The 22,691-nt window shown below is 42.7% G+C and overlaps 1 protein-coding gene and 1 long non-coding RNA gene across 7 annotated transcripts in view; both read left to right on the top strand.

The window, feature by feature from the left end:
* LOC107222400 (nuclear hormone receptor E75) overlaps nt 1-14,239 on the top strand; it is a 147,441-nt gene extending 133,202 nt beyond the window's left edge. For 5 of the 6 annotated variants that reach the window (XM_046738481.1, XM_046738477.1, XM_046738479.1 and 2 more), the window contains exons 3-5: nt 1,908-2,052; nt 5,936-6,177; nt 7,319-14,239. In XM_046738481.1, the coding sequence (XP_046594437.1) occupies nt 1,908-2,052; nt 5,936-6,177; nt 7,319-9,511 (2,580 nt within the window). In that variant the 3' untranslated portion in view covers nt 9,512-14,239. Of the gene's footprint in view, nt 1-1,907; nt 2,053-4,449; nt 5,384-5,935; nt 6,178-7,318 lie in introns of those variants that run through there. The other variant, XM_015661759.2, reaches the window with a different exon arrangement.
* A 6,786-nt stretch (nt 14,240-21,025) lies between these two features.
* The window catches only part of LOC124294175, a 96,471-nt gene continuing 94,805 nt past the window's right edge, over nt 21,026-22,691 (top strand). The window contains exon 1 of the long non-coding RNA XR_006904090.1: nt 21,026-21,055. This is a non-coding gene — a long non-coding RNA (uncharacterized LOC124294175). The remainder of the gene's footprint in view (nt 21,056-22,691) is intronic.

Genomic DNA, 22,691 nt, shown 5'->3' with positions numbered 1-22,691 from the left:
TCGCCACCATCACCATTACCGCGCGACAACGATACGCGGGCTCTCGCCGAGCGTCGTTGAGGTAGGCGAGGTCGCTCGCGTCGTTCCCTCTGACGTCACACCCTCCGCGCGTAGTCGCTCGTATAGGTTATACCTACTTTTACCCCCGCCGCCGGTGCGCGGTATCAAGTGCGCCGCGGTATACGGTATGCGCATGCGAATACGCCGTGGCAGACCTGCCTGCCTGCCTACCTGCCTACCTACCTACCTACCTACCTACCTACCTATTTCATCTCTTACGTAAGCTCTCGCGAGAGGTCGTTGACCGATACCGAAACGCACTCCACACCGCCATTGTCGGCCATGACGGTAGTCCGTTTCGTCGTCTCTGGAGGCGATTCGGATTCAAGCACGATGTTATACCGACCACGTATGCCTCTAACACTGAGAAATTTGGCCAAAATTCTGGTTCCTTCATTCGTATATGTAACAACGTGTAGTAAAATCAGGACGACGACTACGCTCTGTTCTTTTCGTTTCTTTAATTTTTCATTTTTTCTCGTCGCTCTCAACCGTCCGACCGACTTTCCGTCTTACTATGTCTGTAAAGCGTACCTTGCATACCTTTACCACACTATACCTGGTTACGTGCATCGCGATCCTCTCGAGGCTGCAACGTGTGTACAGGGCTATTTGCGTTCTTTCGTGGGAGGCGGCGGGGAGGTGGTGAGGGGAAAACGGAGGAATCCGTTAGCAGAACCGACGGTGTATAATAACGAGCGCGAGAGAGACTGATCGCTGCGCTACCGACCGAGGGACGGTGAGGGGAGGGGCGGGGAGGGGAGTCGAAGAGCTTTCGAGAAGCGTGCGGGAGAACGAGGGCGCGTATAGCGGCAGAGAGGGAGAGAGAGAGAGACGTGGCATGGGAACTCTCACTTTCGCGCTGTGAACCGCGGTTCAACGTCCGGGAATTGGGTCAGAGGGCCCCCACTTGCCTTCCCCACCCCGGCGGTTACTCTCGGCCAATGCGCCGCGGAGTGACTCCTATACGTGTAGTGGTTCTATGCGCCCGGAGCTTCTCGCCTATATACTTTATAGAGAGAGGCCGAGTCAGTACGTAGTCGAGCCTCGTGACAAACGGTCGCTTTGCCGCGTTACTCGCAACATAACTGTATTATACCTGTAATATCCTTATATTATGTGTAAATAAGTATCTTGTGATATCTTAGAGAGGAAGGGTTCGGTACAGACGGACGGACGGGCGCGAATTTTAAACGCACCGTATCGCAACACGACGCAGCGTATATCGGAGTATATTGTATGCGACGTGTCCGCGACGTCACACTATACGTATCGTGTATACATGTGAGACGCGTCTTGGATGGGAATAAATAGCATTGTGAATGACATTTTTGTAAATCAACATTGTGCGTTTGTGATACAACACTTGGTACAGGTCGGTTGTAACAACGAAGAGGACGCTGTTCCTTTTCTCATTCTGCTTCTATATTGTTCACGAGGTGAGGGGGGAAGGATATTCGTATCGCGACAACGTTCTTTGTTTCAATAATCGCGACATACACGTACATCGTATACGTATATAACCGATAATGGAGCGAGTCTCCGAGGCTCGCGATAATTTCAATAACACCGGCAAAGCTGATATCGTTTATCCTAGCTGTAACGACCAAGATAATAACAATGTCGTTTATTTAATGGAGTGCTTGTGCGAATGTGAGAATGACAATGACAAGAATAGTATAAATAATGGTAGTAAATCGTCGGTGACGAAATCAGGGACGAATCGGCACCGTACTTCCGAGTCTTCTTCGACTTTTTCCTCGTCCTCGTCTTCTTCGTCATCCTCCTCAGCGTCCTCCGATAGCGACGGACAAACTGACGAAGGTTTTTACGGTGATTCTTCGCAGGGTTTCTTCAGGCGCAGCATACAACAGAAAATACAGTACAGGCCGTGCACGAAAAATCAACAGTGCAGCATACTTCGCATCAACAGAAATCGCTGCCAGTACTGCAGGCTGAAGAAGTGCATCGCCGTTGGAATGAGCCGAGATGGTAAGCTGACACTTTGCTTCAATTTAATATAATTTAAACAATATTGCGCGAACCCGCATCGCCGTGTCGTCTGCGCACGGTAAATTATCAAAGTTTACAAATTAACGAAGGAAAGAAAGAAAGAAATATTGTATTTATTGAACGATACGTGAAATTCCTTATTCTCGTTTACATTAAATTGCTTAAATAATGTATAACGTAATGAATGAAATTTCGTAAGAGATGCGAGACGATATGTGGGGAAATCGGTATCCCGCGCCGCCAACCGACCTGTGTGTAACATCCATAATGCGCGAGTTTGCCAATCGGGATAACGAATTCAAGGCGATTCGGCGACTTGGCCAACGCTACACGCGTATTATACTTTTTGTCGTTTCTCTTGTTTTTTTCCCAAATATCATTCCTCGCCCTGGTTATTTATTTATTTATTTTTTATTTGAAATTTATTTATTTATTTATATTCTTTCCCCTCTATTCGTTCTCTTTACTCTCCTCACGCTGCGGCAATCTAAGTCGAGGTCAACTAAGGTCTGCGAACCCGTGTTGTGTGCGCGCTCGGCTCGGGCGACTCGCGGCTCAATTCGAAAGTGGATCATACTGAAAATAGTACCGTTTGGAGGGGGTTGAAATACAGGCATCAGCGTGCACACTTCTATGTAGCAACAAAACGGACGACGACGAGATAGATATAGGATAGGTAAAGAGAGAGAGAGAGAGAGAGTGAGAGAGAGAGGGAGGGAGGGAGGGAGGGAGGGAAACCCCGCGGGAGTTTCGGGTGGTTCGAAACTGTTGCGAAACGAACGGACCACGCAACCAACGCCTCTATTTTTCCTCTCGCTCCCCCGAGACGATCCGTACAAGACCAACGACTTTTCCTACATTGTGTCGAAAAATTTCTCTCCTTGTGTATAACAATAGACAGGTTACGTGATAAGCATGCCTATATATAATAGGCAATGAATCGAGAGATAGGTATAGAATTGATACATAGAACAGAGAAAGACTATTCGTGCCCCAGGAAAAGAAAGAAAGAAAGAAACAAAGAAAAAAAAAAAAGAGAGAGAAATAGAGGGAAAAAGAAATGTTGCAATACAGGGGAAAGTGCCGCGGCGGCTGCAATCAAAGATAGTTTGTTTCTCCATCGGATCTCGCCGTCACAGTTTTCTCCGCGTTGCGCGATTGTTTCTTGCAAATTTCATTTTTCTCTCTCTCTCTCTCTCTCTCTCGCTCTTCCATACACTTTTCCGCAATCAGTTCAACTTATACCACGTTATCGTGCATACGCAGTCAGTCGATTTTGCATTCAAACACACGCGTCTGCATAGGAAAATGCATAGTCGCGTTATACCTGCGGGTATATACAAGGATATAGGTGGTGTATCTCTACGTGTAGCCGACGTCAGTCGGGGTTAACGCTCTGTGCTCGGCTGCAACTACGTCAAGCTCCCCCCCCCCCGGTTTCATCGGACGGTACAGAAAGAGAGTACCGCTACGAAACACGGCGTCGCTTAGCGGTTACAGCCGCCCCCCTCCCTTTACCCCGTATTTTACCCCGAATCCCCCACCATGGCGCATCGACGCGCGACTCAAACTCACCGATAGTCATCCCCACCGAAGAGACTCTCTCCTCTCCTCAACTCCTCCACCGCCACCACCACCACCACCACCACCACCACCACCACCACCACCACCACCACCACCACCATCATTCACCTCCACGATAGCGTCGCGACGCTCTCTCGCCGTACCGTGGCGCTCGTTTCACGTCGACGGCCGTATCGCGAACTCACCTTCCGCGATTCCGGACGACACTGTCATCCTACGACGAGTCGACCCCCCCCCCCCCCGCCCCCCCTCTTTGGATATTATCAGTAATGGTATTATTATTGTTATTATTATTATTATTCAGAATTAGTAAAATAAAATTAATAACAATAACAACAACTTACAACAACAATGATAATAATTCGATGAATTTATTTACGAAATTGATGACCAATAATCAAATTGTACTTTAATGTCTAACATCGGGAAGAAGATTAAGAGGTCGTAGCGAGGGTTTATCCTTACGAACCTTGTTCGTTTAATCGTATTTAAAATTCGTTCCCGTAACGCCAGTAAATACAGGGGAATTTGCAATTCGCGTGGGATGTCGGAAGGTCAGGAAGGTCAGGAGGGTCGGGAGTCTGCGCCTCGGTATCGCGGGGGGGTGGAATTGGCGAAGATGGACGTAGAGGTGGATGGATGGATGGGTGGGTGGGTACGAACGTGGGTCGAAACGCCGCGCACGGCTGTGTCTGAAACGAAGTTCAAGGCCGAAGGCTTAGCAAAGGCCACGATCGGGTGGCTAGGTGGTGGGGGTCCTTCACGGATGAACAAGTGGGGGGCTGTTGAACGTGGCTCGACGAGAGTCACGCAGTCGGCGATGATGCTGTCTGCCGTCTGCACGTGCACGTTGTCTTCTAACGAGAGTACGCGTTGATAACGAACGTTGATTGTCACACCTTCGACGACGACGACTCTCGCATATCGCGTCGAAGAATACGCGCGACGAGTGAAGTTTTTACATGTGGATTAAACGTACCCTGGCCACGTGTGGATGAATTGTTGAAAGAAGAGGGCTGCTGTTTTAATCCTTGCGGGCGGCTAATAACGTTTGTGTTCGGAGTGGCTTTTCAAAGCGATGTTCAAAGTTTGATCTACGTACATGTGTGTTGTTATCGTTGAAAAGTTCAGCCGATTTTTGTTTCTCGTTGTTTATCAATTTCCTTTTTCTTTCTTTTTTTTTTATGTTCAGTTTATATCCAATTTCAACTTGTTTGAAACCACCTCACGTGTCGTGTAAAATCTATCGTTGGCAATAATTGTCTGATTAAAAATTGATGAAAATCGTTGTAACGAAATGACGAATCGTTTGGTTTGTTCAACGGTTAACAAAGTGCAGTTTCGTGATACCATGATGAATACAATAAAGTGTCGAGATTCCGACTAAACATCACACGCGGATATACCGTACATACGTATATAAAAGCGCAGTCAAAAAACAAAGGGAGGTTAACTATAATCAGTCGTTACGATATAACTCGCAAGTAATACCATCGATGGATATTTGAATATACACGTGTGTACGTAAAACAAGAAAAAAGTGCGAAGGAAATTTTTCCACTGTACAAGTTTGTTGGTTTTGTTTCGACATTTGAGTGATATAAAAACTAGAGTTGTGAAAAACAAGAGAAAAAAAAAAAAACAAGCAAATCTTAACTCGTCATGGGAGACGAGCTACCGATACTGAAGGGTATCCTCAACGGGGTTGTAAATTATCACAATGCACGTAGGTTGATTGTTGAAAAAAGTCCCGTTACTGTTTTTCCTTTCTTTCTTTCTTTCTTTCTTTCTTTAGTTTCATTTCATTTCACCCGCAACGAGGAAGGAAGGAGATAAATAATTTGGAACTCGAGTAGAAATGTTTGTGTCACCGTACGTGTTGCACCACTTTCTATCGTCGGGAATATGGTGTATACTATGTATATATATATAGTACATCTCGCGAGACGAGGACGGTGTGTATAGTTAAAGACATGCAATGTAAGAGCCGAGTCTCGAGCTGAGCCGAGCCGCGCACTTTCATCATCGCACCGCGTTGAGAAAGTGTGCCCAGGTTCGGTTGCGACTGCTTTCCCTTCCGCGATCCGTACAATTCGGTCGCAAATCGTTCGCCGCGTTTTGCCCTTTCGATACGTCGAGTCGTGTTGCAGAGACGAGAGTAAAATCCTCCCCCCTCATTTTCTGCCATTTCGAATTCAATACGCGTAGAGTCGTACAGATCTATGCCTGAAACGAGCATTGGCTAACCTTTGCGATTCGCAAATTTATATGATTACAGCGGTTCGATTCGGGCGAGTACCTAAGCGCGAAAAGGCCAGGATACTCGCCGCCATGCAGCAGAGCTCGCACAGTCGTTCCCAGGAGAAGGCCGTCGCCGCCGAACTCGAGGACGACCAACGGCTACTCGCGACTGTCGTCAGGGCCCACCTCGACACCTGCGACTTCACCAGGGAAAAGGTCGCCCCCGTTTTGGCGAGGGCGAGGGAGACACCGAACTACACCGCCTGTCCGCCGACCCTGGTTAGTACGCTTTTTCGATATTTGCCTTGCGGTATTAAATTTCGCAAATGTCGGCTTCCGCGCGTGTGTCTGTTGTAATTCGTACAACCGTGACGACCTTCGACGATGCTCGCCCCCGCGCGTTGGGTCAGATCGTGCGAATGAGGAAGCTGCGTGTTCACAGTCTATTCCCTTGCTTCGTCGACGTTGCGACGTACGGAACGCTGATGTGGTTGCACGTCCTCGAGACGAATGCGAGAATAGGAGGAAGAGAGAACGTTTCTTGTCAAGATATCCGATTCAAAGTCAAAGTGGCCGTTATACGGAGGTCGTCCAGTTTTGTTCCGTACATTGGACGTACCTTGTGCATAACTACGGTGCTCGGATGTACACGCCCTGCTGCTTGCATCGACGCTCGTGTGGCGATCAATCGGTGTTTGTCAAGATTGCATTTGTACGCGTGTGTAACAATTGCGAAACAAGTAGAACCTCCTACGGGGATCTTAGAATCGTGAATCGTTGTGATTCCGCTTACTTTTCGTTATTATTATTATTATTATTATTATTATTTTTACACTATTGCTCGTACGCCTGATTTTCGATGTCGATTCGATTCCGCGATCGGAAAAACCTCGGAATCGATTACCCGCATTTTGAAAATTGCGAAATGAAGCGGATTGATTATATTTTCCTAAAAAAAAGTTCGTATCATCTACCCTCGGGCTATGCAACTTGGCATCGAGATTTTACACCTGTACGATCTGATCTCGTATTTTATTAAAACGAACGTGTTTTATTTTCACAAGTTGTTCAAAAGTATAAATCGTTAGAGGCTCCGTAACTGCATTGGGTAGTGTATTTCAGACTTGGACGGTTTAAAGACGCGCTGAAAATGACGATAGTAACGATTGCGGTAGTTGAATAATCGGTTCGAAGATCGCGCGCATACATGTATTAATACATCGCGATTCATCCCTTTTCGAGTAAAAGGCCACCGATCAATCAAGGCCAGAACAGGGAAAATGGAGATGCGTGTGAGGTACAGAGCGGGGGCAAGATTTCCCCAGGTAAAACTCTGAACTTTTTTTTCCCCCCGCATCAGACGTACGTACATGTCCGAAGGATACAGTGAAATAGCGTTTGTTTTATTCGCCTGTTTCAGGCATGCCCGTTGAACCCGAATCCTCAGCCGTTGACGGGTCAGCAGGAGTTGCTGCAAGATTTCTCGAAGAGGTTCTCGCCGGTTATCCGAGGCGTCGTAGAGTTCGCAAAGCGTATACCAGGGTTCAGCCTTTTGGCTCAGGACGATCAGGTAACGTTGCTGAAGGCCGGGGTGTTCGAAGTGCTGCTCGTGCGGCTCGCCTGCATGTTCGACGCCCAAACGAACAGCATGATATGCCTAAACGGTCAGGTGCTGAAACGCGAGTCGATACACAACAGCAGTAACGCGCGATTCCTGATGGACTCGATGTTCGATTTTGCCGAGCGCGTGAACGCCCTGCGGTTGACCGACGCCGAGCTGGGACTTTTCTGCTCGGTCGTCGTCATTGCCGCCGACAGGCCCGGCCTGAGAAACACCGACCTTATCGAGCGTATGCACAACAAATTGCGCAGCGCGCTGCAGGCCGCACTCGCCCAGAACCATCCCCAGCATCCCGACATCCTGAGGGAACTGTTGAAGAAGATACCCGATCTTCGTACGCTGAACACCCTACACTCCGAAAAGCTTCTGGCGTTCAAAATGACCGAACAGCAACAGCAGCTCCAGGCCCAGCAACAGCAGCAGCAGCAACAACAACAGCAACAGCAACAGCACTGGCCGATGGACGAGGAGCCGACCGCCTCCTGGGGATCGGGCTCCGACGTGACACTCGACGAGGTCAAGAGTCCGCTGAGCAGCGTATCCAGCACGGAGAGTACGTGCAGCGGCGAGGTCGCCTCGTTGACAGAGTACCATCACTCCTCCGTCGCATCGAGCGGTCTTCACGCCTCGAGCGCTCCGCTACTCGCGGCAACGCTTGCCGGAGGTCTCTGCCCTCACAGAAGAAGGGCGAACTCGGGATCTACGAGCTCAGGGGACGACGAGCTGCACCGCGGATCGTTGACGAAGACGTCCCAACCGCCGCAGTGTCCGCGATTCAGGAAGCTCGACTCGCCGAGCGACAGCGGCATCGAGTCGGGGACCGAGAAGGCCGACAAACCGGTAAGCACGAGCACGGCGAGCAGCGCTCCAACCTCGGTCTGCTCGAGTCCGAGGTCCGAGGAAAAGGAGTTCGAGGACATGCCCGTGCTCAAGAGGGCCCTTCAGGCGCCTCCGTTGCGCGACACGAACGCCCTGATCGACGAGGCCTACAAACCGCACAAGAAATTCCGGGCCCTGAGACAGAAGGACAGCGCGGAGGCCGAGCCGGCCGTAGCGACGGCCCAGCAGTCCCAGCTCCACCTTCACCTGACCTCGTCCCCGGCCGCGACGACGACGACGCACCACCACTCCACCTACACGTCGTCGTCGTCGTCGTCGTCTTCCGCGATATCGCAGTGCCCGCCGAAGGCCAGCCTACTCAGCAGCACCCATTCCACGCTGGCCAAGAGCCTGATGGAGGGACCCAGGATGACCGCCGAACAGCTCAAGCGCACCGACATCATACACAATTACATAATGCGCGGCGACGTCAGTCCGGGTTCTCCGATACCTTCCCCATCCCCGGCCGAACAGTGCGCCTCGACCACCACCGCAAGCTCGAGGTCATCCTCCGGCGGGCTTCTACAGTGCGCGACTTCGTATTCCGCCACCGGACGATGGCCGGCGACCACTTCCGTCATAACGACGACGACCGGGGCGCGGCACCGCCACCATCCCCATCACCATCACCACCCTTCTCATCCTCACCCTCACCCTCACCACCACAGTCACCAAATCCAGCAGCACATGCAGCAGCAGCAGCAGCACCATCAGCAGCAGCAACAGGGAGAGTACTGCAACAACAGCGTTGTACACATAGCCGGTAACGGTTCGGGAAGTGGAAACGGTAGTAATTCCGCGGGATCTTGCTCGCCGCAGCGTAGCGGTTCGGTTTACAACGCTGCCAGCAACGTATGCGCGAACAACAACGTCAACAACTCTTGCACGAGTACGAGTCCAAGGCCGAGCTCGACGACGTCCGCTTCCAACGCGGCTGCCGCCGCGGCAACCCTGGTGTTATCTGACTGTTCGAGCAACATGATGGAACTACAGGTGGACATCGCCGATAGTCAACAGCCGTTGAATCTTTCGAAAAAATCACCGTCACCGTCGCCAAGGCCAACGATTGTCAACGGTACGTGCAGTAGTAAAGCGTTGTCGCTCGAGGCGTAATTTACGGATATTGTCTAAAATCTTGTAATAACGAAGCGACAAAACCTCTCGTGCATATATCATTTAGGTTTTCGTATTCGTTCATCGTTTTTTTTCTTTCTTTCTTTCTTTTTTTTTTTTTTTTTATCTTTTTCCCTTTTTTTTTCTCCTATCGATGCATGTACACCCCGTTCTCTAAAAGTCACGCGAACCATCTGATCGATTGATTATTACTTCGTTTTTATCTTCCGTCGTCACGGGTTCGACGGCGACGACATGCTATACCTTGCTAATGATTCGCATTACGACATGATACCGCTACTAGCGATACCGGTAGTACTCGGAAAGTATCTCTTTTTCATTTACGAACGAGGGATAGAGAGAATGGGGAAAATTGATGGGAACACAGAGAGAGATAGGGAGGGATAGAGAAAGAGAGAGAGAGAGGGAAAGCTCACCCGCCGATTCTATGTAATTATATTATATACTATACATACGTTATGTAGCAAACAAACAAGGAATAAAAAATGAAAAATCGCTGTGAAAGTGCCACCAGGACGCTATCCGTATAGCGCGTGACTAACCAAATAATTTATATTATTTAAAATCGATGATAATAATACATTATTATTGTTACTGTTGTTGTTGTTGTTATTATTATTTTTTAATAATATCGTCATTATTATTATTATTATTATTACCATTATTACCATTACTATTATTCTTATCGTAGAGGAAAGAAGAAGAAAAAAAAAACGAGAATAAGATGAAATGACGTTTTCGCACGCATACGCGGTATATTCAATAGATATATTAATATATTCGTATATATACTGTTCGCATATATATACACATATATATATATATATATAACTATACGTAATTTTTCCGCGCGTACCTCTATATACGCATATGCGTGTACATTATATATGTATACGTATATACAGAATTGATCATTTGACATCTCTATACATTTTTTTTCTTCCCCCTCTTTCTCTCTCTCACTCTTCTTCTTGTAATTTTTTTTTTCCTTATTTATGTATTGTCACGTACATACTTAGGGTGAGAATACGAATTCTGTTTTGGTTACGATGGGAGAAAATAATCCGCGGAACATAATATAACATGTTTCGTTTAAACCGGAAGTGACGAGTAAATGATGAAGAAGAGTATGAATATAATAAATGGAAAAAATAAAAAATAATCTACAGTGCCGAATTTTTTGTCGTACGTCATTATTCAAGACGTGTAAAATTAAGTACAGACGACGTTCATGTAAGTGCGTCAAATGATAAAAGGACACTCAACGTGCTGATTCGCACTGTGCTTTTGATGTATCAAGTGTGTGAAGTATGAAAAATAAAAAAAAAAAAAAAAAATAAAAACTATGCAAATGAAAGGATTATTGATTGAATATAGCAACAATATTTAAAGAAATAAAAATATCTGTAACGGACTACATACATATATATATATATGCATACATATATACCTATATGTATATATACTTGATCTTGTTCGACGAAAGTTCTTCTACGGGAAAACTCACGTTCGTCCTACAGTCGTCGTTGTTGTGTGGTGGCGAATCGGCGCACTTTTGAAACTCATCAAGTGTTACAGAGAAAGTGAATTTAAACGATTGAACAAATATGAATGAAAATGATATGAAATAAAAATAATCTATTACATGTGATAATCATGGAAAACGCGCATATTTGTACAGCCTCCACATCATTCATCGATATCATCTTACTCTATACATATAAATAAATAAATACAAATGAATATAAATATATATATATATATATACATATATGTATATATATATATTATAAATATGCTACAATATTAATTAATTAATTATTAACTTTAGAGGAAGTAATCGATACTATCGTTACTATTATTATTATTATTATTCGTATTATTATTGTCGTCGGATTGTAAACAATAATAACAACAACAACAAATCGCAACTGTTCAAGCATACAGTCGATTATATATATTAACTACATAGTTGAGTAATATAGTGTTTAATATTGATGATAATGTTTGTAAAAATAACGACGGCAATGATGATGTTGATTATAATAATGATAATGGTAAAATAAATGAATAATGATTATTATGATAATGGTAGTTGTAATCGTAATTGAAAAGTATCATCCCGTATGTTTATGACTTGCGTGTGCGTGTGTGCGTGTGTATGGGGAAAAAGTCGAAAGATCGATGAACAGCAGAAAGGGAGAAAAAGCTCAGACGTGCGCGGGGCAGGTTTTGAGAAATCTATACATTCGTTATGTATGTAATGATAAAGATAATGGTAATGATAATGATAATGATAATAAAGTGATGATGATAATAGACGTTATACACGTGACTGAAGTGTTTGTATATTTTCGCGTCAACATATAATCGAAACGCGAATTACAAGAAAGCGAAACAGAAGTAAGATAAAAAAATTACACACGGTATACAATTTATATGTATATATATAAGAGTGTGCGGAGTAGGACAAATTCGGAGTAAAGTTTAGGGGTAAAAGGTATAATCGATGAATAGAAAATACTGGTAAGTTTAGAGACAAGATGGTAAAGGTAAAGAGAGAAAAAGGAAAGAAGAAAAAAGAAAAAGGTAACGGTGAAAGTTACGAGAGTGTGATAAATAACAAAGTTTCTAAGTAAAATTTTGATTGCCGAAAAAGAGGAAAGAGAAAAAATGATTGTATACCTTGTTGACGATTAATGGGAGCGCTGGAAGTAGATGTGGAGAGTTGAAGTCACTTGAGAGTTTGTCACGAGATTCTGACAAACTTACAACTTTGCAATTGTCGTAACTTTTATGCCACGTGTACGAGTTTCGTGTCCTGTGTCGATTTAGAAATTAATTACCAGCGAAAAAAGATGAAAGAAATCAGGGCGACGAAACAGAAATAGGAAGGAAATTTAACGAAAATATTCAACGCGATTATTTACGTCAAGAAGCAGGTATTTCAATGAAAAATTCACTTGGCGTGTGTACGAAATTTTTAATACATTTGAAACATATGGTATGTAACGCGACGTATTCTGTGAAAAATTGACGAAGAAAAGAGAGGGTTTAAAAAAAAAAAGGAAAACTTCCGAAGAATCGACGCGAGATCAATGAAGATATTTTTTGAAAAACAAGTGAGAAATTTTCGTGTAATATTGTATTATAGGTAGTAATATCGAATATAATATATCCGGGAAAAGAGAGAAAATAGAATAGACTCGTAATAATATTGATAATTATATTAAGAGATGATTACATACATATATATTATATATATATAGTAAACGTGCGTACAGTAAAAAGAAATCAATGATCGTTGTACATAGTAGATTATTAAGGCCCTCACTCAACCCCCCTCTGTAGTTCTTGTAGAAAGAGTGAAGGAAGAAGTGCGGTGAAGAAAAGAGGTAATAATTTGAAAAAAAAAAAAAGATTGTACTAAACGATAGGGAAAACGTACAGCGTTTTTGAAAATCGTTAACTAATAGTTAACACGTGTCGTTGTTGAGACGCCCGCTCCCCTTTTCATCCACCCAGCATGCATTGAATATCACGAAAAAAGGAAAAGAAGGGAAAAGTTAATCTATAGAAAAGCACCAATAATCAAGCAAAAACACAATCAATTTTATCCAGCCTAGCGAAGAATGAACTCTTCAATAAATTCACGAACCCAGCCCCCTCCCCTCCATCGTCATCCTTGTAATCAAATTATGCACTAATCATTGTACACATACTCACACACATGAATACACATATATATATAATACATGTACATAGTAGATTTTCATTTAAAAAAAGTAAGAAAAAAGTTTAAAAAAGAAAAAAAAAAGAAAGAAAGAAAGAAACAAAAAAAAACATAAAAACAACAAGAATCGTCACTATTCCCGTGTCTTTTGGAACTTGCATCATTCATGATTCCATATTGATGATTATAACTTATATGTCGCATATTGCGATTGACGATGTTGGATTACTCTTGTGTATAATTATTGCGTGTATTATAGATAGTAAAAGATCTTACTGGAATAAAAAAAAAAAAATAAAATAAAATAAAAAAAAAGTAATCGTGAAAATTGCATCGGTAATTGGTCGTTGTAGAGATACACCATCGTTTTATCCAAAGGGGCACAATTTCCACTCCCCCCCCCCCCCCCCCCCCTCCCTTGTCAGTTCTGCAAAGTCTATGTATAGCGTTCTACATATAGTATAATATGTAATGCGCATATGTAAACTATATTATACACATATTAATGATTATTATATAATAATGAGTGGTGATGATGATGATGATGATGATACGTGAACTAATTATGGAATATTATACGTACATTATTTGTTTATCCGTGCGGTGATGAGATGGAAAAACAGTGCATAACGAAATAGGAAGGGAAAGATCAGTTCAACGTTTGTCTTGTTCGATTTTTTATTATTTCTGTTTCGATTTCTTTTTCTAAGTAATATAATTTATTAATTATTCCTTCTTCTTCGTGATAATATTAACGAAAGGAAAGAACAACCAGTAAGATACCTGTTATTGTTATGTTGTTACTATTATTATTATTATTATTATTATTATTATTATTATTATTATTGTAATATAGAACTGAAATATTGTCCCGCCCCCGCATTTCCCCAGTGAGCAGCAGCACTTCATATTTTGTACGCTTGGGAGTTGTGAGGTCGTCTGAATAAACATTGTCTGGTGAATTATAAATATAATACGTCTGTCTCATTTTTTTCTACGAATATTACTTACGCCTATACATATATGTACATATATATACAGTGTAACGTCACTTCTTTGTACGATAAAACCAATTTTCCCGTTGTCTCCTATTCCATCTCATCGTTATTATAATACTATCGATAAGCGTTGGAATAAGTGTAAAATGGAATTGAAACCAAAGGAGAACTAACAGAAAGAAGATGAGGAATAAGCGTGTAAGAATGTCCGAGGAAATCTGATTATACGGTAAGTGTGAAACGTTATAGGTATTTCAATTTCGAAAACATTGGATTAAACTCTAATTCCAACGGACGACATCCGCGTCGTGTTTTGTTTACACGGCGCCCTTCAGAGTAGTTCAGTCTGTTATAAGATGGCGTCGAGTGCGGAACGAATATGCCGGTGCGGGGTGAGCGTCTCGATTGTTCGTTGTTATTGAGTAAATACGTGGAACGTCTCGCGTTGTGCGTCGGTTCGACGAACGATAAGCTTGTGAATTCAATAACGCTGCAGCGGTCGCGAGTGAGTCAGGTTATTTCAATTTGCAAATCGGGACGCGGCGGTGATGATGAGGAAGATGACGATCGTCGTTCTGACTCACGGCCAACTTCGCATCAGTGCCGCGGCGTCGTCTCATGCCCTCGGAATTTTTATGCCACAGGCCTCGGTCAAATTTTCAGCTTCAATAATTCTCCTTCGATCTCTAACCTCAACAACTTCCGGTTAAGCCGTTATCGCCTTCTTCGCGTCGCGTCGATTCGAGTTAACCAAGGTCAGGCATCCGCCGATATGCTAACGAGCCTGCAGTCTGACCGTTGTGAAAACGCGTTTTGTACGGAGTTTAAAGTGTTATTGGTGTGCCTGGATTTCGTCGGGGATGCCGAGACAGCATGTGGGAAAACACCGGACTTGGTGAGTTTGACGATAGATTTATTATTTGCTCGACTGTAAGCCTCTCCGTTCTCCCGAGCAATTGCGCGAGTTATTCTAACCTGATTACCTGTGTGCGCACCAGGGTAATTCATTACGTATCTTTTTTTCCTTTCTAAAGCGCAACACGAAAAGTTTGCGTGACAAATATTGAAAGAAAAAAAATTATCGAAAGACCTGGAGGAGGAAGGAAACAATGTACGAGGTCGCTACCAATTAATGTAATACCTTTTGTTTAGTTTTATGTGTACACCTCACGTACCAGAAAATGAACCACCTTTGCGTAAACGTTAAACTTTTAGGTGATGAGAAATAGCTGAACGCTGCGCGAATATTCTCTGTAACGAGAATAGAAAGATACGAAAAGCCGAACGAAGGTATAGGAGGGTAAGGAAAACGCGTTCATTCATGTCTGCGCTGAGTTTTCATTCACGAATCGTGCAGCGCTCAAGTTGGCTGCAGCTGTGCGAAACACGTGCAGGGAATCGTTATGTTATACATACCTATCTACCTATATTATGCTCGGATTTGCTGGTCGATTTACTGCCGTTTGGTTTTTTTTTTTCTCTTCAAACTATCCTTTGGAGTTCTCGTGATTATTCGCGAATTTGCAAAGCGGGCTGTGATTATTATTCCCGGAATAAAATGATTCCCCGAGCTGCTTATAAATAATGCAGATCGCGAAGGATGTTTATTTTCTCCGGGGAACATCGTCGTCCTCTCTTCTCGGTTTTATTACGTGTTTACATCGCGTCCCGCGCTACGCCCCGCTATGAAAATCTGTCGTGTTTATTCTACGCCTTCCCGCGATGATTCCAGCACTTTGCTTTATAGCCTCGTTTGGTCACCCGTGTACTTGTAACGGGGAAATTTGTACGTATAGCTCTAAAAATTAACCCCTGGAATCTACTAACCCGTGAAACCCAAATTCTACGTTACATATCACAATACGGTTGTCGAAATTTGCGTTCAATGATTTTTCTGTTTGGTTTTCTTTGAGCAATAAATTGGCGCAACAAGGGTAGAGATGATTGAAAAGTTTCAGGGATATTTTACGCAACGAAAGATCATGGAAAAAATAGTTGTTGTACAATTTTAGAAATTATGACGACTCGCAACGAGTTTACTTTTCATAATATCGGCATGTTTTCTTTGTTATTACTCACTGGCTGAATTTCAGAAAATTTAAAGTAGCATGCATCGTTAAAGCAACGCTACTAACTTGAACCTCGTGGAAATTATCGCTGTTACGCTAACACTCGGTTCGTACTCGAAACGGGGCCATAAGCGTCTCTGACAAAAAAGAGGAAAAAAAAATCAGACTGCAAAACGAAAGAGATAGAAAAACAATCCATGCACAGGTGTCGTTTTCGCTATTTTCGAGAGGCTGGATTCTCGTTTAGTTCCGTTTCTTTTCACTTCTTTAATTTTCACTTGTCTGCAGACGCATCGTGCCTTCATATCTTTGCGCAGCCTCAGTTTTCACCTATAAAAATATCCACCGCAACCGACCTCGATGTATCAAGAGGTGCTGCTTAGAAGCCTCGATATGACGCATCGAGTTTGAAAATTGAATATCCCAATGAATCAGAATAATTATAAAAGTCATAGTAACTATTATTCGGATTGGTCGATGATCATTTTCGTAGCCTCGCAGGTTGAATAAGCTGTTTTAGTACTTGAGTTTGGATTGTTTTCGAAGATTCTTTACTATACCTACATTCGAGCGAAGCAAACGAACAACGGCCGCGCAAAGATCGCTCCGCGACGGCATGGGATCAAAGGATGGGGGGGATGTTGGGTTTTTTTTTTCTTCCAAATCTTCGGTTCCCCTTGGAAATACCGGGAAACCTCAGGGCTACCCTTGACCGCGTCTACGGGCAGGCATTCCCAGACTCCGACGGTTCACCATCGACGCGTTAAGTGGTCTCGGGTCTTCCAATGTCGAGCAGAGGTCACTACCGTCACTCCCACACGTTGAGGATCGCTCGCAGACGGGTAAAAAGAAAGTTAATAAAGAAGGGAAGGGACGAATTTAGAGCTGGCAGGGAATCGGGCGTCAAACGCGCCCGGGAATGTCGTCCGTTTTACTCTTCTTATTTATTTTATTTCATTTTTTCTTTCCTTTTTGTTTTTTTTTTTTTGTTTTTTTTTTTTAGTTTTTATCCTCATCTCTGCAGTGGTTTCCCTTTGTTCGTGCGAATCGTCTCGATTGTTAGTCACTCTGTCCGGCAGCCGCAGCTCATCCTCCAAATTTGCCAACTTTGGCAAGGTCATTTATTCCCAGTTGCATTGCGTATATAATACGTATAACGATCGAATTTTTGCCAGAGTTTTTTCTAATTTACATTCGCGTGAAACTGGAAACGATTCCGGTCCTCTTCGAGCTCCGTTTCGAATCTTTCACTCTTTGAAAATGGAAGAATAAAAATGGGGAAAAATGACTTTCGAATACCAGCTCCCAGTTCTGATCGATTCGCAACGTTTATTTTGAAACGGTTCGAGGTCGTTAGCAGCCCCGTAATTTAACTAATTCGGGTCCGCGAGAGGATCCTCCGGTTCTCCCGGAGGCCCCTCGTCACTCAAGTTGGTCGATCTCAATCCCCTCGATCTCGTTCTCTCTTGTCTGTCGATCCGTCTGCCTCGACGAGGTGACGCGAGAGATGCGGCGAACCGAAGGATTGCGAGATAACGCGAATAGGAATAAATACATAAGTAAAGAACCGCGAACGCTAGAGCCTGGGAAGAGAACAATAAAACCTGCGGCATCGGTCCGAAGGCTACGCTTAATCAGCATAACGGCATATTATAAATAATACGAGGCGAGCTTATATGCACCGATCGGATCCACACATGCAAAAACCCATAAACGGGTGCTTCTTATTCCGCGACTGACTCGTTGTACGTGTAACGTATGCGTGTATATCCAGACAATGTGAATTTGACAGTCACGTGATCACATCGCGCAAAGTGACCTTTGCGTCATTTATCGTTTAACCGTATAGGTACGAGCAGCTTGTTTTTCGACAAATTATCTGTATTCGGAGATTATAATACTCATACCTGAACCTCCGAACAACCTTCCTGCGCTTGTTTTCTCCTATTTCTATTCGAAACTCCAGCAGCGAGAGTTGCAGTATTTACAGGATACATGAATCGTGAAAACCGCCAGCAAACGGAGCAATTAGCTCGTTCAGAGCTCGAATCAGGCGTTCTTCTCTTCGTAATGTGTTCGAAAAATGTAGAATGGGCGGGGTCGAAGTTCCGATTTTGACAAGTTCCAAAAGTGGCGAAATCTTACCGAACCAGAAATTCACGTGACTGAAAATCTGGGATCATTCGGAATTACGATGTCTCGGATTAAAAATTTTTTCTCATTTTCGCCCTTTCGGAACTGCAAGCATCGATTTTCGGATCGTTCGAAACTTTGATGTTTCGTCAAAGTTTGATTTTCCCACTTCAAGTTTAGCCACCGTAAAATTCGGAATCTGGCACTTTGGGAGCTTACCAAATTCGGAATTTCAACCCCGTCCCATGTAGAACACGATCTCCCTGCATAACCTTTTACAACGCGGTAGGACCCCTGAATTTAGTTTTCGCGACAGGGTTACTACAATATTCCGAATTCTGACATTCAATTTCCGTTGCACCGACGGACGGCTTAAATTTCTGTTCACCTTATCCTTCGAAGATGCGGTGGTTTTCCAAGAATTATACGACAAGATGTTTCAACGGGGTTCGGAGCCAGCCTCCCCATCCGAGACCGCCTCGACCCTCGACTCGAACCCCGTCGTCCTCCACGTGTCAAGGTCACCCCGGCCTTCCACCCTTTGGGGCGGCCCTCTCTCGCCAATGAGAATGAAATTTACGAGCTACTCGGCCTTCGCCGGTTCCCCAATCGACCCGGGTCCTTCACCCTCTCAGCTCTTCGCACACTCGAACACAAACACGCGACACGCGCTGCTGACGTCAATCTAGATTTCATCCGATTACCCGCTTCCGCGTATATCTATTTCGTTCGCTTCACTTCCGGTATACGTTTAAAAGGGTCGTCGACGCTGTTATCGATGCGGCAGAAACGTTTTCGACCATCCAACGTTATGTATTCGAGTCGAAACTTATGGGGCACAGGAAATATTGCGATAGTTTTGTGCTCGACGATGAGATGATTGTGTACAATAGTGAGAAACAAGGCTGTGATATTGAGTACAGCTTAAAGATCCTCGCTGCGCGATGTAACGTAGTTTAAGGTGTCTGCGTCGTGTGAAACATAATTTTCCTATTACTCTTTAGTGTTCGGCTTTGTTTAGCTGTGAAACGAAATAAAAATAAATAAAAATGAAGAAGTACAGCATTAATCAATCAAATTGACCTCGTGTTAGAATAACCAAAAAAATTTAGTACCGACAACTCGAATTGCAAAGCAAACGAAATTTCTTTCATTGCAAGTTCGTTTTTCATTTTTCATTTTTACAGTATACCCGGGTCGAAATTTAGCGCCGACATTTGACCCTACCAAAGATCGTATAAACCTACCTTGGAGGATATTGAGTATAGAAATTCTACACTGACCCTCCAACTTTTAAAAATTTAAGAACAAGACCAACATTCAACCTCCAACTCCTAAATATTTAAGTGCCAACCCTACTTTAACACTATCGGTAGACGATTCAGCCTAACATAATTTTGATAAGTTTGAACAACAATTGAAAATTGACTATTGCAGTTCTCAGCTGTACTTATTCAACGGTTTTACGAGTGCAAAAATTATTTTAACGAGAGGAGCTTCAAGTTAATATGAATACGACATTCCGAAATGTATTAAAATATTGAATTGGAGTTAAAACTTAAACAATAAAAATAAACATAGAAGCCTAATTAAGAATAATTCATTATTAGTTATTAATATAAATACAAAATTCCAAAATTTATTCGTATTAGTCGCACGATATATTTCGAATACATCAATTTTGTACCTTCCTTCTTCCAATGTTAAGTCACGTATATATATATATATATATATTTGTCAACGCGCATTATTGAAAGCGCATAAACAAATCGCAAATAATTCTTAATATCTCATTAACGCGAACATCAACAAATCTCAATATTTATGTGTAAGAAAAGAATTCTGACATTCTGAGCTTCAAAGCAGGGTTTAAAAATAGGCGGTAAATTTCAACTCGAGTAAATGACGATAAAAACAGGGAATAAGAGTAAATTGTTCGTCATTCGCACGAAGGAAAATTATGTACGTATGTGCGTGCCAAGGTATGTGAAGAAAAACACGTCGATCGGCGTTTAGCAAAAAGGTGCGAATTCGTCGACGGTGTTTTCGCGAACGTCGGAGGGTTCACGATGCACCGCGTTGTCCCAGGTCAGTCCGCTCTCGCCTACCAAAGCCTTGGCCTTCGTTGCTTTCGAAACTCCCGATGCACTCGATGCACTCGGTGCCAACTACGAGCCTGCGACCGATTTACCATATGCCAGACGTGTTTACGCCCCGACAAAGTCTCGATTATTATAAGCTCATGTGCCGCACTCCGCCTTTCATCCAGTTTCTCCTCCTCTGCTCTCTGCCGCACGTTAACGTATTGTAAACCGGGAAATATTTACCAAGGTTCTCGCCACCTTTAACCACGGACGAATGCGGTGCGGTAGGCGACGCGACGCGTGACGCATTATATGCACATACCGATCTACAGGTACGCGTACGACACATGTGTGTACGTGCCGTACGTGTAACGGCGTATTATTGCATATTGAAACGATATCCGAACGATACAGACCGAGAAGCGAGACTGCAGCAGCAGCGACGCTTTACGGAATTCTGCTGCAATCTGTCAAAATAGCATCAAAAGAGAATCAACATCGTCGCTGTATGCGTTTGCGTGTGTATATAATAATCGATGTTTATACATAATTCTCTCTCTCTAACTTACTCTCTCTGTCTTTGTTTTTGTTATTTCTTCGTCTTCTGGTTATTTTTAGTTGTACATATATATGTTGCGACATTAGGATGGTCCTTGAAAAGGTCATTTTTCATTTTCCACTTTCTCAAATTCCCAATTCAGCGCCATGTTATAATTTTTCTTGGGTTATTGATTATAAATTTGGACTAGGAAAGTTTTGAAATTGATAACAGCGGTTTCAATATGGCGATGTGACTTTCACCTTTGGGATTTAAAAATTTCGAATCCAGATTCGTAAGCAGCGACTAGAGAAACCACCCTATCCTTTTGGTAGATTTACTATTCTCTTTAAAAGGGTTGAAAATGAGGAAATCAACCCTTTGGCGGCTGGAGTTGGAGTTGAGATAAAAATCTATAAAAAATTACGGAATTATTTTTGAATTATTTGGAACCGATTTGGAGATTGAGACAGACACGGAATTCAAAAATTACATTTTCAAAGACCACCCTAACGTATATATTTTGACCCGGTTGAAAATATGAAAGTATTGGAAAATACAAGGTTGACGATGTGGAATTTTTGGAATACGGGTCAAGCTATTTTATAACATTTTTTAATCTTGAAAAATTGAAGTATGATAAAAGAAAAGTGCAGAAAGGTACGGAATCTTTATAGAATTCAAATTCTGTTATAATTCGATTTTATACGTGTATTATAAATTCTATAAAACAGATTTTCGCAACTTTGAAAATTCGATACCGTCATCCATTAAAAATATTTCGATCTTTCTTCGATTTTAACTCTGCAACGTATTCTGCTTCTTTTTTTTCACTTTATCTCCCGGAATTCCGCAGATTCAACAGCTGGTACTTTGATTCAATTTTGAAGAACCTCTGCTGTTTTTTTGTAACACTTATTTTTTTTTTTTATTCCGAGGACGACCGTTTCGACCGTTTGTACTTATAATATTTTCGACTGTTATTTTTTAACATTCATTGTAATCACATGGCATTGTTAAATAAAATCGCAACTCGAGTTGCTTGGAATTGTTCGCGACATGGAAAACTATATAAATTATCTCTCGTACGTGTATGTACTTGAACCTACTATAAAACGCTTCTTCAGTCAAGTATTGTCAGACTCAAATGAGTCATTACCTTACCGTCAATGTTGCAAATTTATTTTTATACATAAATTATTTTTTTTCTATATATATGGATCGGAATACGCAGCTCGTTGCATATGTTGTTCCGTATTCAAAGAAGATATACGTACAATCTACTCGTTGCGAAGACAATTAAAAAATTGATCAAAAAAGAAAAAAAAAAAAGCAAAATGAAAAGCAAAGGAAAAAAAATAAAAATGTACACATTCAATGCTGAGACAGAAAATAGGTGTACGTATAACATATTTATACCGAGCAAGATGCCGAGTGCAGTTTCAAAAATATTTTCGCAATGTGTTTTTGTTTACTTTTTTTCACTCTTTTCTCTTCTTATTTTATTTAATTCAATTCCATTTTAATTAATTTTATTTTATTTCGCTTGGTTGTATTCTATTTCTGGATTTGGACGAAAAATTGAAGGGGATTATTGTATTTTC

Source organism: Neodiprion lecontei, chromosome 4 (assembly GCF_021901455.1).
Source record: "Neodiprion lecontei isolate iyNeoLeco1 chromosome 4, iyNeoLeco1.1, whole genome shotgun sequence".
In the NCBI taxonomy this organism is placed as follows: Eukaryota; Metazoa; Arthropoda; class Insecta; order Hymenoptera; family Diprionidae; genus Neodiprion; species Neodiprion lecontei.
The sequence above is the reverse complement of the archived record's forward strand: the minus strand, read 5'-3'. Positions and strand labels throughout refer to the sequence as shown.